The sequence below is a fragment of the Orbicella faveolata genome, unplaced genomic scaffold, assembly GCF_042242905.1.
Source record: "Orbicella faveolata isolate gen_17 unplaced genomic scaffold, um_ofav_v1 contig_2, whole genome shotgun sequence".
Taxonomy (NCBI): domain Eukaryota; kingdom Metazoa; phylum Cnidaria; class Anthozoa; order Scleractinia; family Merulinidae; genus Orbicella; species Orbicella faveolata.
Window position 1 is genome coordinate 18,283,874 of NW_028301547.1, and position 16,658 is coordinate 18,300,531.

Consider the following 16,658-nt stretch of genomic DNA (forward strand, 5'->3'; position numbering starts at 1 on the left):
GTTGTCAATCCTGGGTTTCCTTATTCCCGCAATTTACCGACGAAATGCAAGAGCACCAGGGAAGGAGGCAGAGTTTAGCCTGCAGCTGACTCCAAGTTTGGAATGAAACATCTTCCCTTCCGTAGTCATCTTTACTTAACTTCCTTTCTGCCCGCTCCCCGTACTATGACACCCTGGGATGGGCTAACAACTGATAGCGTTACGCGAAGAAACGAAAATACTTTCACTGTTATTACATTTGACGAATGTTATTACGTGGTTTGAAGTTGTAGTTAAAGTTCTAAACTTGTCGTATATCTTATAAGACGTGGAATAAAGTGGTACAATAACAAAGAACTTTCAGGAAGTTAAGCAAATGTATAAAACTGGAGAAAAGGTCAATCGAAAAGGCGGCAAAAATTGTTGACACGCGCAGGAAAATTACTGTACGTCAAATAACGATTGGCCTTGGTTTCGCATCTGATTGGCCGAAAAAACGCCATCTTTGGGCTGATTGGCTAGAACAAATTGCACGCGTTTCGTGAACTTAGAACTCAGTAATAGGCAACACAAAACGGACACACAATTTAACGTTTCAGTTCATTTACAAAAGTCCTTGCATTTCTTTCATAAAAAGCGCGTAAGCATCGTCTTTCGTGCCAGTTTCAGCAACCCTCGGTTGTGAAACTTGTTGCGGTATACTTTCAACAGCTTCTGGGTCAGCTCCGGGTGGCCGAAGCTTTGGTTTGTTCTTAGGCTGGTCTCGTTTGACTCGCAAGGCGGTAGGTACGAGTTTTGTTAACTCTGCTTGTGTGTTCCGTAATTGTGGCTTTGCACTAATGGTGGCAGTTGCTTCTTTACTAATTGTAGCTCCTGTGAAGTTTACGAAAAGGTGAAATTAGTTAACGAGATAACCCACAAGTTAAAAATAAAACCAACATACATGTACGAGGAAGAACAGTAAAAATAATTTTAAAATGTCCATTCACCTTTTCCACTATCAGCAGTTGGATTAGCCATTGGAGGTTTACTAATGAAGGTTGGGGGTGCTGACAAAACTGCCCCGTGTGGGGGAGGGGGAATCATACCGGGGGGAGGGCCAGGGGGGCGTGCCATACCAGGTCTCAATGGTGGTAATGGCATTGGTTGTTGCAGTAGAGGTCTGGGTCCTCTTGCCATAGCGTGTGCCATCATATTGGGCGGTAACCCTGGGGGTGGGCCAGGAGGGACCATGCCAGGCATTCCTGGGGGAGGGCCTGGTGGCCTACCAGGGGGAGGACCAGGTGGGAACATTCTTGGGGGTGGGGCTCTGATCTGAAAGTTGGGTTGAATTGGTAGACCTCCGGCTTGTTGACTTCCAGGTAGAGGTAGCTGACCAGGGGGTGGACCTGGGGGTGGTCCTGGGGGTTGAGGTTGTCCAGCTGGTTGTGCTGAGCTTCTCTTTGCTTGATCCCCTTGCTCGTCTCCTTCTCGCTGTGTTGAGAAGAAAACAGATTATTATAGTAAGACTGAAATTAAGGAATTGCATCGCAGATGGAGTACCTTGTTGGAAAACTTGTAGCACTGAACACGTAAACGCCAAACAACGAACAGCCATGTTTCACACTGGATTAATTTTCATTGTAAATGAAGACGTTGACAAAAAGACATTTCTACAAAATGTATACTAAAGTACAAATATTTAATCGAATCTTCAGTTTTAAACACATCATTTCCTAAGTTTTGCGTGCGCATTCATTTTGCGATGATTTCCGTAAGAACGGGGATTTTTCAGGGTATGTTATTAGGCACTTGACTTCTCTAGAATGTAGATGTAAATAAAGGTCATAACCATGGTTTCATGGAGTCTCAGCTGAGCTTCTCATGCATGATGACCACTTGATACAATAAATTGACAGTCTAGTAATCTAAAACGTAATCAATGTGTACCTGTTTGTCAGGAAGAGGCTGCCCCGCCATTTTAAGAAGAAAATCTTGAATTGAAGTTGTACCACTGCCTTTTGAGGAGTGGCCTTCACCTCCACTTTGCTCAACTTCATCTGCAAACCTTACAGTTCTTTGACGTTCTCTCGTTTCTGTAACCAACAAAGAAATTTCTTTTAAGTAACAATTATACCTTGTTCACACTAGTAGTAGACCAGATGTCTAGTCCAATTGCATATGTCACAATACAAAGCTTTCAGATCAGGCAGTACAAATCATGTCAACAACTTTCTTATTAACTTTCTCACGATAACAACTCTCGTTTCTATTTTCCAGTTGATAATTCTTTCTTTTCCTTGCAGACAACAGTTTCTCACTTAGATAGTCGACACAAAGCTGTACTAGGGCACTCCCTAATACGAAACTAACCAAAAGTAATGAGTTTTAATGTTTCTTCAAATTTTCCTTCATCATTATCCTTACACCCATTTAGACCCTTCATGTGTACACTCGTTTGAGCAGAGACATACTGAAGTGCAACCATGACTGTAAATATCTTGACACAAACAGACCTCCTTCACTATCCTCCATCTCTTCATCTTTGTCGCCCCTCTCTCCAAGTGGCTGACCATCATCTGCATCTCCTTCTAGCCTCCCCAGCGGCACTGCTGGGTCGTATTCCTCCTCCTCACCACCTGATTCACTGGTGCTCCCTTCACTGTCATCACCATCATCGTACTGTTTGCCTTCCAAATCATCAGGTGCTGTTCCTGGGGGTAGGGGTGGTGGAACACTCACCGGTGGCATACCTGGTGGGGGTCCGGGTGGGGGACCAGGTGGGATCATACCAGAAGGAAGTTTCGGTGGAGGCCCAGGGGGAGGGCCTGGGGGTATTAAACCTGGGGGGAGGGGCCTAGGAAATGAGACAAATGAATGATATAAAGTTGAATGAGAGGTTCCTTTTGAAGTCTTCACCTCAATATTCTTTTGTATGAAAATCAGAGCTGAGTTGTTTAGAAATCCATCAATTCCAATTTAGGATCAATCCGTAGAGGATCAACCTTTTAACTTATCTTAAATAGCACAAGGTTTGTACTGCTCATTTTTTGTGGAGTTCAAGATCAGTCAAATACGCAGGACAAAGACCTTGCTGCAAAATTTGAAAACTGTAATGAAAATTCAGGCTGATTGTGGATGAGCCTAACCAGGCTTTCAACAACCAGGCCAAGTGTTCTGGGGAAATGACAAGGCCTTGGCATCTTTATTGTTTATTGACTTGCTTTTTTTGCCATAATTTACTTAGAATGGCTTTTATTCATAGCATTTTATTCAATATAGTTGCAGTTTATCATTTTTTTGCACAATTTCCAGTAGACATGTGTACATGTGCTGTTGGTCACTTTGACTTGTGTCTAGATTGAGCACTTTAAGCCACTTTGCGCACCAAACAAACGCAGTAAAAATTCAGACCAACTACTTACACTTGACCAGGTAATGGTCCAGGGAGGGGAATATCACTTGGCATTAACATGCCTAAAGGATAAAAACAAGCAATAATGCAGAACAATTGTTAGCAAGAACTGAATTAATATTAATACTTGGGATGGTAATAAAGACACATCAATGTGCCTCTCTAGGTCAACCTGAAAAACTACGACAAAAAGAAAACAAACAAAAAAATAGATAGCATATCATTCCATTGTCAGTACATGGTGCTGGTTTTCAGAATTAACTGCAGCCTGTTAGCCTGTCAGAAACACGATACAGTTACTGTAGTGACTACAATTTGCATAATAATTTCTTCCATAAAATCCTTAAAGCAGCTTCTCCAGAGAGTGAAATCCACAATCTAAACTTGTGGCTGAAGCTTCTTTTAGAACTCTATGGAAACAATGACTTTTAACTAGACAAATATTAGAAAATAGCAAAAAGAAAATCTATGTGCTAGTTTATGGCCAAAAATCTTGTTTAGAAACAAGATAGAAACAAAGAAAAGTTCTCACAGTCACTATGATTGTTATTTTCTTTGGCTGTTTTCTAAAACAGATTGAAAACATTTTCTCCTGTACATGTTTCTTCTGAGTTTTGGTCTAGCCACTTGACTTTAGAGTGTCTACTAAAACACTAGACTACTCGCCCTTGTTTTCTATGAGCAATAGTCCTCAATGACTATTTACTGCTAGTATAAATCTACTAGTGTTCTATCACGAATGCTGTTCTCTGTTTGGCTAGGCTATTTAATATCCATTGTACTATCGAAGTGTCTGTGAAGAGGATTTAGATAAAGTTTTGAATGGGTAGTAGATTTATACTAAAACAATAACAGATTATTCGCTCTCGATTTCTATTGTGCGAAAGAAATCAAAAGTGAATAATCTAATTGTTTATTAGTAGAATTCTACTACTATAATACTAATACAAATGCTACAATCTGATTGGCTGAGCTACTCGTATGCTATCAGCTATTAGAGTGCAGTGGCTGGAGGTCGTCTACGAAATGGGGACATTTTATTTTTTTAACAAAGTTTTGAAGGAACATTTTGATGCAAATGGATAAATAAATTCCTGAGAAGACTAAAAGAAAAACATTAAAATAGTTTCTTGCCTTAAAAAATCTTGAAATTATTAAAAAAATGATGTGCGTGCACACAACTTCAATTTCAATGACAAATCAATTTGAGTGATCTTTCTAAGACACAAAGTTCAACTATCACCTCATAGAAATCTCGAGCTCATAATCTAATTTTTAAATAGAAAACTGAGACGCGTAGAATAATTGTTCACTAGAAAGACTTGATAACTCAAAAGAAACACAGAAAGCATTTATATTCCTTAATTACATGTAATTGACAGTAATATCATACCTGCATGTGGCAGTGGGATATTGGGTGGCAACGGAATGTCTGGGGGCATCATTGCTTCCTGAAAATACAATCATACCACAAAAATTCACACAAATTTGGCTGAAAATTAAATTGTTGAAGCTATTTAGTAGAACAGTGTATAATTTACATGTCTATAACACTCATTGTGTGGAGAGAGGCACACCATATAAACCGAGGCACACGAAAGGTTCTAACAAAATGTAAACATTCTCCACAGAGACATGTTGCCAGAATGTGTTTTATCATCAAAAATCCTGGTTAGATGTCTGTTTCAGCACTAACAATGGGAATCCAAATGCAAATGCCAAAGACGACAGCCAAGAAAGACATAATGAGGAACGGCAAACAAGCAGAGAGATCATCTCAAAATTAATTAAAGACATGGAGGGAGGCAGAAGTGGCGGCAAAAGATGAATCGATGGTCCCATTCTCCATGAGGAGAAAAGGCAAACAATGAGACGTCTGATACTAAAATCTGCTAACAAGACTGTATGAAGTTACTAAATATATTTGCAAAGTTACAGTAGTATTGTCTGTGATCTCGGGCAAGAAACTTTACCCTCAAAGAGCTCCTCTTCTCCCAGTCATATAACATAATTATTAAGTATCAATGAATATGAATTCTTATTGTTGGTGAACATGATGGGAGTAACCTTCACTTGACTAGCATCCCATCCAGAGAACCATTCTACTGGACTGGAACAGACTGGAGCCCATTTCCATTTAAAATGGCAGTAAAATAATCTAAAATGGGCTAGTAGGATTTTTATCCCAAGAGCTACACTGTACATATACTCACCTCTGCTATAGCTTTCTGCCTTAATTCTGCAAGATAAAAAGCAGACAAAAATGTAGATCGGGACATGAAATATAACAGTTATCCTCATTTGAGCCTTAAAAGGCCTGCTTCCTTCCCTGGGTGCCCTTTTCAAGCATGAAATTACTTGAATGTGTACTTTAGTTAAGACTGAGTACAAAGACCGAATTATAAAAAGTTCTGAATATATTAAGTAAAATATGATAATCTTTGCAGGATTCCAGGTAGGCTTTAAGGGCAAGGTGTCCTTAAGAAATTTCCAAAGGTTAACAGATATAAATGGACAAAGAAAGTCACATCCAGTAGGTGAAACAGTCCTCCATGTTACCTTATATCATGGAAGACTGATCTCTAGTCTGATGACTCACTGTGAAAACAACTTCATTAACAGTTGATAAATGATTGTAATGAGCTCACATTTACATGTATAATATTATTATCATGTTAAAATTCTATTACTCTACCATGGGCAGATAACTGGGCTTGCAAACGCTTTCGCTCACTGTCGGCGATCAATCTGAAATACAAGTTTCAAAAAGATTACTTTCTACTAATTTGCAGCAGAACTACATTTTAAAACATCATTTCTGTGTGCACAAGTAACAACTTTTGGGTAATGTTGGATCAATAGGTATCAATAGAACAAAACCCAAATAAACACAGGTAGCCATACCTCCACAGCCAGTGAAATTTGTCACAAAATATTCAACACACTAAGTTCTATGCAGCTGAAATTTTAGCAAATCTTCAGCTATCATATCACCAGTGTATATATACATGTAGGTGGTTAAATGTACATGTGAGTTTTAATGCAAACTTTTTTCACAAAGTAATGTTTGTGAAAACAAAATTGACTGTGCTGTTGTGGCTCAAAAAACACAAGGAGCTCTGAAAGAAATATACTATCAGCTGTACAATGTACATGTTTATATGGTTCTTTACACAAGTAAAAATGAATAATTCTATAGGAATAAGAAAGAAAAAAAGCAAGGTAAAATTAGGTTTTGATTGCCATATATATGCAATTAAAGAGTTATTTTATTACTCACTGCCTCACTTGTCCTGACTGAGAGGGATCATCTTTCTCCTGCAATAAAAGAATATGGAATCAAATTAACATTATGTTCATTTAGATAATAATGCACAGGTTCATGCTTGGATGGGTTCATTCTTAGATATCAATGTATGTAGTTCAATGTAGTTAATGCCTGGACATCAATGTATATGTTGCAGGTCAAAATGAAATTCAGGTTAATATAAAATTCCTTCATCTCTTAACCCTAATAAATTAATGAATCATGAATAACTAGGGTTAGATGACAGAGGAAACTGAGAATCAAACTAGGTTGAAATCATTTTAACCTAAATTTCATTTTGACCTATAACATATACACTGTAAACATACATTTTGGTGTTCTAGGTCTAATTACTTATACAACCCTCGCAGCACTTCTTGACCCTGGCACATACATTCAAGTGTCAAGGACCTCAACACTAAATGTAATCTATATATCCCACCCAGGTTAAGCCATTTCATATTACTTATACAAAACAACTCCTGGTAATACAATTGTATAACATACAGTAGTCGGCATGCTGAATATCACGCTTAAGGTTTTCACTCAAGTTTTCAAAATACAGATTTCTGCTACAGGACTCACATAGAGTCTGAGCATCCTGTCCAATGTCTCCTTCAGCTTCCTTTTCTTTTCTTTGAGTGCCTTGTCATTAGGAAGAGGGATTGGTCCGGCATCAATTTCTGACAAGGGAGAATGTAATCAAACAAGTTAAACCTTGGCTATGCCCAATATATATATCTTAACAATAATTGTCAAAATTTACAAACTTTAGAAGAGTATGGCATGTCAATCAACAATTTAACTGTCCAATGACGTAAAAGCAGTTCAAGAAGCAGTTGGACAAGAAGTACATGTACTTTAATTACCCAGTGTTTCAATTTTTTCAATTTCTTCTAAAATTCTCTGAGGGTCCTTGGATTTTAAGACAGCTTCTCGGACCATCTTTCTTTGCTTCTTATTCTGCGGTAAAAGAAATCACTCATTTCAATAATAAGCTTCTTACAGTCTTCCTAAGTGAATCAACAACTTCTGATACATAGTTTTCCTAATATTACTGTCACATGTTTCACAAAACAGATCAAATGCCCATGGTGGGTACAGTAGGTATGTCTTCTTTGAAACTCACTAATAAATTCAACACTCTGTAAATACACATCTAAATAAATTTCCGCATCATGCACACAACAGTACAGACAAACATACACATCCACAATACAGACCTTCTTCAACTCCCTTTTCCTTGCTTCCTTTCCTGTGAAAATAAAAAAAAAACCATTATGCTCAATAAGTAAAAGCATTTCGAACCATTGCAGCTCGTACATGTAAAACCTGCTATTTTTCTGCTGATAGAAAGCATCTGATTAGCACGAATTCCACTTCTTACTTGCTTGATCAGTTGGGTTCATGAACTTCCCACTCTTTGTTGTTGAAATGGATCGCCTCCCCATTTTGGACAGTTTAAATTGTGACAAGTCAAGCAAAGTGCAAAGTGGTCCTGAAACCAAAACAACATGGCGTCCTTCAATGGCCGAGCGACCGCGTCTTTTTGAATTAGTGGCCATGGCCTTCTAAACTATTTACTCAGGGGTAGTCGGTAGGGTCTCCACTGTGGAACCTGGTTTCACTTTCTTGAAATTTCTATCCATAGTTTTTGGTTTTAAAATAACATATGCAGATTTAGCTATTAAAAATATTAAGTTTACTAGGTTTTGAATGCAATTGCGCAAGATGTTAATGACTAGAACAGGGTTTAAAGGTTTTACTCTACCCTAGTAAGGCAAAAAGTCTGTGCGTCTTTCTTACAAAGGCAATGGCGAAGTACATTGTTGTAGAGTTTTCAAAGTAAGCTTATTGCCTTTTTTTTTTGAGGAATTCAAGTTAAATTGAATTTGTCAAATGGATTTCCAGTGAATTCGGGTGATGTTGTGTTGAAGTGATCAGACGTTTCATCTGGGACTTGCTTGCATCGGAAGGAAAATTTTACGTTTCAGTTGTCAAAAGCCGGAAGGTTAATGGACTCTTTGGTCAGTTTGCTTCCAGGCATGTGAAACAATTGAAAAACCACTGTTGCGTGCGTTGTTTAGAAAAGACGGAGATAAAAATAGTTCACAGAAAACTTTGGATGATATGGCTCGGAACAATGATACGTAATCTTCAAACAACATGAATTATTTAGAGGGAAGAGTTTCAAGCAGTTTGGAGCGGCAACGAAGTCGGACCACCTTCTCTCATGTGGCAGCAACTGAAGAGAAAAGTGGTTATTTGTGGAAGACGTTTCATCATCCGAGGAGGACGTCCTCCAAAACTAGATACTTTGTGCTGACCAAAAGTTCATTGGATCACTTCAGAAACCATCACACGGTAATAATAATAGAATCCTGCTAATAGTTAATATTGTAAAGTTTGTAATAGTGAAGTGGACCGAAGTGACCCTAAATTCGCTGCCATGTGAAAAAGTGCAGGGATGCCGACCTAAAAGTCTTGAAATCCTGGAATCACCAGAATTACCTAATCTCAACCCCAAAAAACGTTGTTAAAAGGAGAGTTCTTCCCAAAATTTCCTCCCAAAATGCCCTAAAATTAGCCAAAATAACTGAGAAAAATGTACTTCAAGTACTTTGCCGAGTGCTTGGGAGATTTGCTGACCTGCATAGAGACTGGAAGTTTTGGTCAGAATGCAGAATACTCCAAGATAATATGAGGAACAAAATCCTCTTCCCACATGTAAAAGAAAAATGAGAGAACTGGAAACAACATTTACTGTTTGTGGTCATTTGATTCATTCTTTGTGTAGGGCACTATTAAGCTCCATGTTTACAAAATGATGTGCAAAGAAAAGATACTGTACATGGTTTCAAGCACTCAAAATTAAATGACATTCTGTCTAATGGTCTCCATAATAGTCCCTCGTTAGCCAGGTATTTAGTAACTGTGGCGCTTTTTGTTGTCACATAACCGCGAAAAGTGCCTGTTGCCCATTTAGAGAGTGATAAGTAGCCAAAATCCAGCCGGCCATTACCTCTTTCTCAGCCAGCTAATTAAACCAGCAGCTGGCACTTTACAACAACCCAACCATGCATGTACATGTGTGGTGGGGTAAAGTCTGTGTCAGGCCTGTGCTTATCTCTGGTTTCGATAGCTTAAAGTCAGAAGGAATATCTCTGGATGGGATGCTAGTGGGGTACCTGTAGCATAAAACTTATGCCCCTTGGTAGAGAGGGGCACTACAAAGTGAAGTTTCTTCTCCTAGAACACAATACAATGACCCTGTTCAAAGCTCAAACCTGGGCCACTCAATCTGGAAGTCCATCATACCAACCATTAGATCACCTCACCTACTCTTGCCATCCAGGGATAGTGCAGTAGCTTAGCATTCCAGAAACAGGATTAACATTCATGTGCCTAAGAAACAGATGAGCCATCTAGCTTGTCTGATCCTTAGAACAGATTAGATACTGGAAACAGACTTTGCCTAATTATATTTAAATTATGACAAAGATTAACAAATAATCTTTTTATCATAACATTTATGTCTGATCAGGAAAAGCTCAAAGGAAGTCTTCCACTTGCTGCCATAGACTCTGTAGAGAAACTGCCTGAAGATAAGAACTCGTTTAAAATCACAGGTCCCTTCAAACATCCACTGATTCTTCAAGCATCTGACAACGAGGAGTGTCAGGATTGGATAAAGGCCATTGAGAATGGTGAGACTTTACAGACTCTTCTTATAATTGTCATCTTTGTACACTAAATGTGATAGAATACTTGTTATTCATATATTGAAGAGTTTTTTGCCACTTGCATTGTTATAGGAAAGTGGTAGTTCACTTGCCAATGTAAGTTGTAAACACAAAAGACTTAGACATCAAGGTCACGTAATTTGGCAGCAGACAAGTTATTTGAATGTAAAATCAATATGCAACTCCAAATACCCATAAGTGTTTTTGTGTTTGTAGGAATTCAGCAGTGGCGTTTAGATTCTGATGCCAGCTCCCCTGCTTTGCAAAAGAAAGATGAAGTAGATAGTATACAGAGTTGCTTGAATGCTGTGCCTAAGATGAAGGTATTTTAATACCCAAATCATAATGTAATGATTAAAATGATTAGTGGTGGGACAGAGGGTAAAACATTCCTCCATAACCTCAAACCTTGGTGTATTTTTTTACAATTTAATGTTAGTAACTAGATTATTTTAAACTGATTGAATGCCTTACGAAAAGGAAAATAGCAAGAAGTTGCTAGATGAATTACAATGTAGTCATGAATGTTAAAGATCTTTGAACAGACTTGGCAAAACAAGGTCTGCAGTACCAGTGGCTAACAATATTAAAAAAATATATATTTATTAGTATCTTCTAGGGTTTATAAGACAAGCATAATTGACATGTAAGCATGTGGGATTATATTGTTGGGAGACAGGGAGGAACTTATAATGGACAGACTTATTGGATGTAAGATTCTGGGCTTAAATTTAGGGGGATTTACAATGTATTGAGTTTATAGACTCTATCATTGAGAGCTCATTCATTCAGACCAAATTTTTTAAGTGATTGCATTACATGTTGATTATATTGTTTGTTTTGTGTTTGCCTCAGTAGGGGTGACTTAATAATTTCCCATAATTTTCCATTTATATTAATTTTATGATATTAGCTTTTTGTGAATCAAGGTTAATGGTCATATATCTTGTAGGTCAGAATGAAATTCAGGTTAAAATGAAAAATGTTTCCTTTGTCTCTTAATCCTAAATTATTCATGGTTCATGAATAATTAGGGTTAGAAGACAAAGGAAATTGAGAATCAAACTAGGTTAAAATCATTTTAACCTGAATTTCATTTTGACTTATAATATATATTTGAATTTAATGGCAGATGCTGTACCCATCTTTGTTTTGTCCTGTTGGAGATGGAGTATTGTTCTCAGGTATTGCATTATTCTTGTGTAGTTAATTCTTACCTACAGTGTACATGCAAATGGCTGGTGAATGGACCCTGGAAAATTAAAGGTCTCAAAATCTCGGACTCCTCATTCTTGGGTGTTTCTTTTCATCTGTAAAACTGTTTAAGGCTCATTCTTAAATTATTTTCCATCAAGGGTCTTGGCGTCTCGGTGAGTCTCAGATTTTACTTTTCGTTGCGCCTATGTAAGGAGATAATAAAAATAATAGGAATTTGCAGTGGCAGACTGTCTACTGTCTCCAGATCAAAGTGAAATTTCCAAAATGCTGCCTTGCTTGATCTTGTCATTCTCAATGACTAGAAATATAGCTGTATTGACTATAACTTACAGCAACTTTATATTAATTAATTTTAATGAGTGGCTACTCTGTGAGGCAGAAATCTTCACTACTACAAGACCGTATACTACACATTAAACGGTGTGGCCCTTAAATATTTGGGATTCAATAAAGACATTTACACATGCAAAGTCTTTTCTAAGTTCAGAGACTAAACTCCTCATCTCTGAGACATGAAGAAGGAATTTTGTAGATGCCACCTCATTACTTCTGCTTACTTTATAATGTTTAATGTTGAGTAGCTCCTAACTTGCTTTATTTTTCTTTAAAATTTTTACCCAAACTTTTCAGCTTCGAATGAGCTTCATCATGAGTTTCCAATGATAAAGTATGCGCGAGGAGGCAGGTCCATTCCTCACGAGAGAGTCTTTAAACTTGACAACGACAACTTGGTAGGTAACAAAATAAAAAACAAAATAATAACACTTTGAACCTTTATGAGTATTGAGTGTATCAATTTTATACTGATAAATTTTTTTCCTGACCTGCAGCACATCATGTGGAAGAAGAGAGGAAAAGCTCATAGTTTTACATTTACCAACACTTGTAAGTTTAGTTTCATTTCTTTTACACCTGCAGCACTAAATCTAACCAGTCAGACTTGTTTTCCTGTTTACTGATTTAAATTGGAAAGGAATGCAATGGAATTTTTCTGAAATACTGGCATCCCATTCCTAATTATAAGCAATTATTGCTTTCAGGACTTTCCCTCTTAATTTCAACTAGTTACATCATTGTTGCAGCGTAACTATGGTTTTGGTTCTGGGTTTTATAAACCAGTTTGGCTTTTATTTTGTTGTGTTTCATTTTGTGCTCATATGAAATGTATGAGATGAAATTTAAAATAAGAATCAAGCCGGTACATGGAACATCTCACACTAAAATGTGAAATTTAAACTGTCTCCAATAGGTTACATTCTTAAAGGAGAAGGTCACTCCAAAACCTGTGTATTTTTTTCCATCACCAATAAAAAGTTCACATTGAGTTGAGTTACTCACTGTTGTTTTAGCTTCTGAAGTGGATGTGATCCCAATGAAAAAGAAGTGAAAAGTTCGACACCGGGAACTTCCATTTTGAAAGGATCTTGAAGGCCAGGCCGCATATCTGTGATGTTATTCTGTCTGAGAGTGTGTTTGTTCTTCTGAGCTTTAGTATGGCTGCTCTTGAAGACAGAACATGCTAGTGATTCCGCAGGTGATAATAATCACGTTGAATTGAACGATCGGTTAGAAAATGCTCTGTGGTGTACTTGTGAGAGATATGCAACCATACCGACTCAAAGAGAATGTGTTTGTTGCCGAGAGCAGCCGGAGTAGGTCACCAAGATGGAAGGTACATTTTGCAGTACAATTGCAATGGATGCAGTTTGTGGAAGAGGAAGTTTATTTTTAATTGTAAATTGCTCTCAGAATTGAACTGGTGGCTTAAATAAATCCCCAGTTTAGTGCTTTTGATCTGATTTGTCTCCATTTTTATTTTACTGGCAGTTCAATGCGGAACTGACAAGTTTTCAATCGTGTGTTTAAATGGGGCGAGTGCTTTCCACCTCACAAGTCTGTGTTTTACTTATAAAATTTGGAAACTTTTTGCTCATGCTCATATGTGTTTCTTTACACTACGTGGACTCTTGTGAAATACGCAGTGACTTTACATGTAAGATGTGAAGTGAAATTGACGACATTCCTTGTCAGTACCTAAGATTTTTTGTGAGAATTGTAATTTGTATTGTTGGAAAGCTAAGCATATGTAAGAGATTTTGGGTAGAAGAAAAAAGTAAATACAACTTTTACATGTGTAAACAAGCTGAAGGAAAATTGACTCTGCAAGTGTGTTTTTCTGTATCGCATGTGTTGTGTTAACTCGCCTTGTTACTTGACAAAGCAGGCAATAAAATTACAGTAATGTCTCATTTTTTCCATAGCACTGCTTTCATTAGCAACTGTAATTCCCAAAACTAATGTGAATGAAAAAAACTGTCCTTAATTAATGATGAATCATGTTGATAAAACTGAAAACAAATTGTGACACATTTCAGACAAAATATTATTTACATTTGTCGATATATAGATAGGAGTGATGTATTTCAAATCAAATTAGACAGCATTTAAAATTTGTAAGTATTTTAACTCCTCCCTGGCTGTCAAGGCCGATTATTAAACACGCTCTGATTTTTCGGCTCTCACAAAAGATTTATAAATCGAAAAAATACTTTTTTGATAAAATAAAACCGTAGCGGGTTAGTCTGAAATGTAATTTTAAAGAAATCTGTAGGGCATTTGCAGTTCCTACGGTACCCTAAGAAATTTAATAAATTCACTTCCAAAAAATGCATGCAGTTGCTATGCATCATTGAACATGAAAACACCAAAAACCTAGCGACAGTCTACAAAAAATAATGAATCAAAGCTTGCAACATGGAAGCTTTTTTACAAATACTTGTAAGACTGATAAATGAAGAAAAGAAACTCATTTATCCATTTTCCCTGTTATTATAGAAAAAAGGAGCAAACTGATTGTATATGAAAACCTGTGATTCACGCTGTTTTAGTGTCTATTTCGTGAAAATATATTAAGCCTGAAAGGTCGAAAATTTTTGGCAACTTAAATACTTGTGCTGGCGACCAAATATGAAAACTCAGGGGCCAGCTGGGCCCAAGGTTTTTTCTTGAAATTCGAGCCCTGTAGTCCAGCAAGGAGCTCCAATTTCTTGCGCAGAAATAGTATTTACCAAATCACCTCAACGACAGTTTTGCCGCACAAACAATTTTTTTTAAAATGAAAAGTATAACTGATAGCTACCTCATTTTGTTCCTTGCAATGTGCCGTTCGCTTGCAATGCGTGCCCTTACAAGGACCTTCCGTTGAAAAATTGTCAGAAAGCGTTTTTCTTCAATCACCTCCTTCTTGTGTTTCCACCCACAAGTTAAAATCGGTATTGAGTTTTGAAATAGTCGTCTGTGAAATGCTCGTTGCACACATACACATTTTTGAGGTTTTTTGGCATGAATCTCTCATCCCAACGTAGCTGTTTGAGCCACTTCTTCGCCAATTTTTTGTTCTTTGCTGGCAAATTAAGGAAAGTCATTGTTCTTTCCCTATCCTTTTCGGTTCAGGTTTTACAGCCCAGGACCAAACATTTTAGCTCCCAACTAAATAAACGAATTTAGAACGGAATAGAAGAGCTTTAGCCTTTGAGCTTTGCACCAATTCGGACGGATTGACATTACGGATATGCGGCCTGGCCTTCAAGATCCTTTCAAAATGGCAGCTCCTTGTGTTGAACTTTTCACTACTTTTTTATTAGGATCGCATCCACTTCAGAAGCTAAAACAATGTTGAGTAACTCAACTAAATGTGAACTTTTTATTGGTGATGGAAAAAAATACACAGTTTTTGGAGTGACCTTCTCCTTTAACATTCCAAAGGAAATATTAAAGTAAAGCTAAAATACCTGACTAATGACATGATATTATTGTTAAACAGGGTAAAAAAACAACAATCAGAATAATATAACTTGATCTGAATTGAAAATTGTAATTCCTTTTGAACACTTCTTGGAAGTTTACCCAATTTCCAGATTCTTTTGTCAAATCAGAATTTTATTTAGGTATAAGGAACACAACTGCCACAATCACAATGTACTATGTGTTATCACTGTCATGTACTATGTACACTATCACCTGCAGTTGTGTTGTAAATCTTCCAGCAGAAGTAACTACTGGTACAACAAGAACAACTAGTATTTTATTCAACTCTTGTTCTTGGGCCATCATAGCTAATGATTAAGAATATGATGCAAACAGCAGTGATAAAAATTGTGTTTCAACTAGTATTTTATTTGTTTCCGAAAAAGTCTAAATAGAATTATAATTCTTTTATTCATTCTTGTACTTTACAAACAATAATTGTTTTATATATAAAAATAACTAACACACACTAAAATAAAGTACAAAATTAATAATGAGCCTGGAGGCTAAATAAAGGGAATTTATAAGTTAGATTTCTGCTCCTACAATTTCCACATCTTTCAATTTTTGCGATCTGGTAAAGGGGAGATTGATGTGTATTGTTTTATGTCCAATCACTATTTGCTTTTAGGTCATGATCCCTTGTCACACCTTGCCATCGATGCGTTATCATGCATGAAGTTTTAGATGAATCACGCGTAAAATATGCCACTTTCAACGGAATGTGCAACAGTATTATTATCTTTTAGATACCGTAGTTTCATATATAAATAACTAACACACACTAAAATGAAGTACAAAATTAATATTGAACCTGGAGGCTACATAACTGGAAAATTTTTGAGTTAGCCTCCAGAAATAAGTGATTATTTAAAAATATAACCGTATCAGGCTAAAAGAATTGGGTGGCTATCAAAACAATTGAAAAATGAAAGTAATATTAGGCGCATACTGTAAGTAAGTGACAAAGGATAATATTAAGCATGTCTCTCTTTTTTGGTGTAGTATGTTTAGATAGGGTGATTGAAGTGCGCTGTGGCCAGCAGACTAAGAATTTTGTCAAGTTCCCGTACACTGAGGTTGAAAGCCAGTCATTCTCACTGATGTTTGAAAAGCAACAAGGTTTGTGTTCTGCTATTAAAGTAGGAACAAAGCAGTACATAAGACATGGCAAATTGTTATAAGTTCAGATATTATTAGTTGGAGGTAA

At 37.0% G+C, this 16,658-nt stretch overlaps 2 protein-coding genes across 2 annotated transcripts in view; one reads left to right on the top strand and one right to left on the bottom strand.

The window, feature by feature from the left end:
- Positions 1 to 112: 112 nt before the first annotated feature.
- On the bottom strand, positions 113 to 8,247 carry LOC110065145 (WW domain-binding protein 11-like). The gene is made up of 13 exons (XM_020772249.2): positions 8,068 to 8,247; positions 7,904 to 7,935; positions 7,550 to 7,643; positions 7,266 to 7,363; positions 6,654 to 6,691; positions 6,069 to 6,121; positions 5,587 to 5,612; positions 4,767 to 4,824; positions 3,384 to 3,435; positions 2,475 to 2,815; positions 1,909 to 2,054; positions 969 to 1,452; positions 113 to 852 (listed from the first exon to the last, which is right to left on the bottom strand). The coding sequence occupies exons 1-13, from the start codon at positions 8,243 to 8,245 to the stop codon at positions 584 to 586; spliced, it is 1,869 nt and encodes a 622-aa protein (XP_020627908.2). The 5' UTR covers positions 8,246 to 8,247; the 3' UTR covers positions 113 to 583.
- A 61-nt stretch (positions 8,248 to 8,308) lies between these two features.
- The window catches only part of LOC110065166 (1-phosphatidylinositol 4,5-bisphosphate phosphodiesterase zeta-1-like), a 28,973-nt gene continuing 20,623 nt past the window's right edge, over positions 8,309 to 16,658 (top strand). Inside the window, exons 1-7 of the mRNA XM_089290066.1 lie at positions 8,309 to 9,044; positions 10,225 to 10,387; positions 10,640 to 10,746; positions 11,556 to 11,607; positions 12,272 to 12,372; positions 12,472 to 12,526; positions 16,454 to 16,570. Coding sequence (XP_089146192.1) covers positions 8,847 to 9,044; positions 10,225 to 10,387; positions 10,640 to 10,746; positions 11,556 to 11,607; positions 12,272 to 12,372; positions 12,472 to 12,526; positions 16,454 to 16,570 — 793 coding nt within the window. The 5' untranslated portion in view covers positions 8,309 to 8,846. The remainder of the gene's footprint in view (positions 9,045 to 10,224; positions 10,388 to 10,639; positions 10,747 to 11,555; positions 11,608 to 12,271; positions 12,373 to 12,471; positions 12,527 to 16,453; positions 16,571 to 16,658) is intronic.

What these genes read in the sequence shown, in the direction of transcription:
- LOC110065145 (XM_020772249.2), bottom strand. Translation starts at nt 8,245, where the DNA reads ATGGCCACTAATTCAAAAAGACGCGGTCGCTCGGCCATTGAAGGACGC. An exon ending in GGAAAAGGGAGTTGAAGAAG is followed by an intron (nt 7,644 to 7,903) that starts GTCTGTATTGTG and finishes CTTTTACCGCAG; the next exon opens with AATAAGAAGCAAAGAAAGAT. An exon ending in GGCAGAAAGCTATAGCAGAG is followed by an intron (nt 4,825 to 5,586) that starts GTGAGTATATGT and finishes TTGTATTTTCAG; the next exon opens with GAAGCAATGATGCCCCCAGA.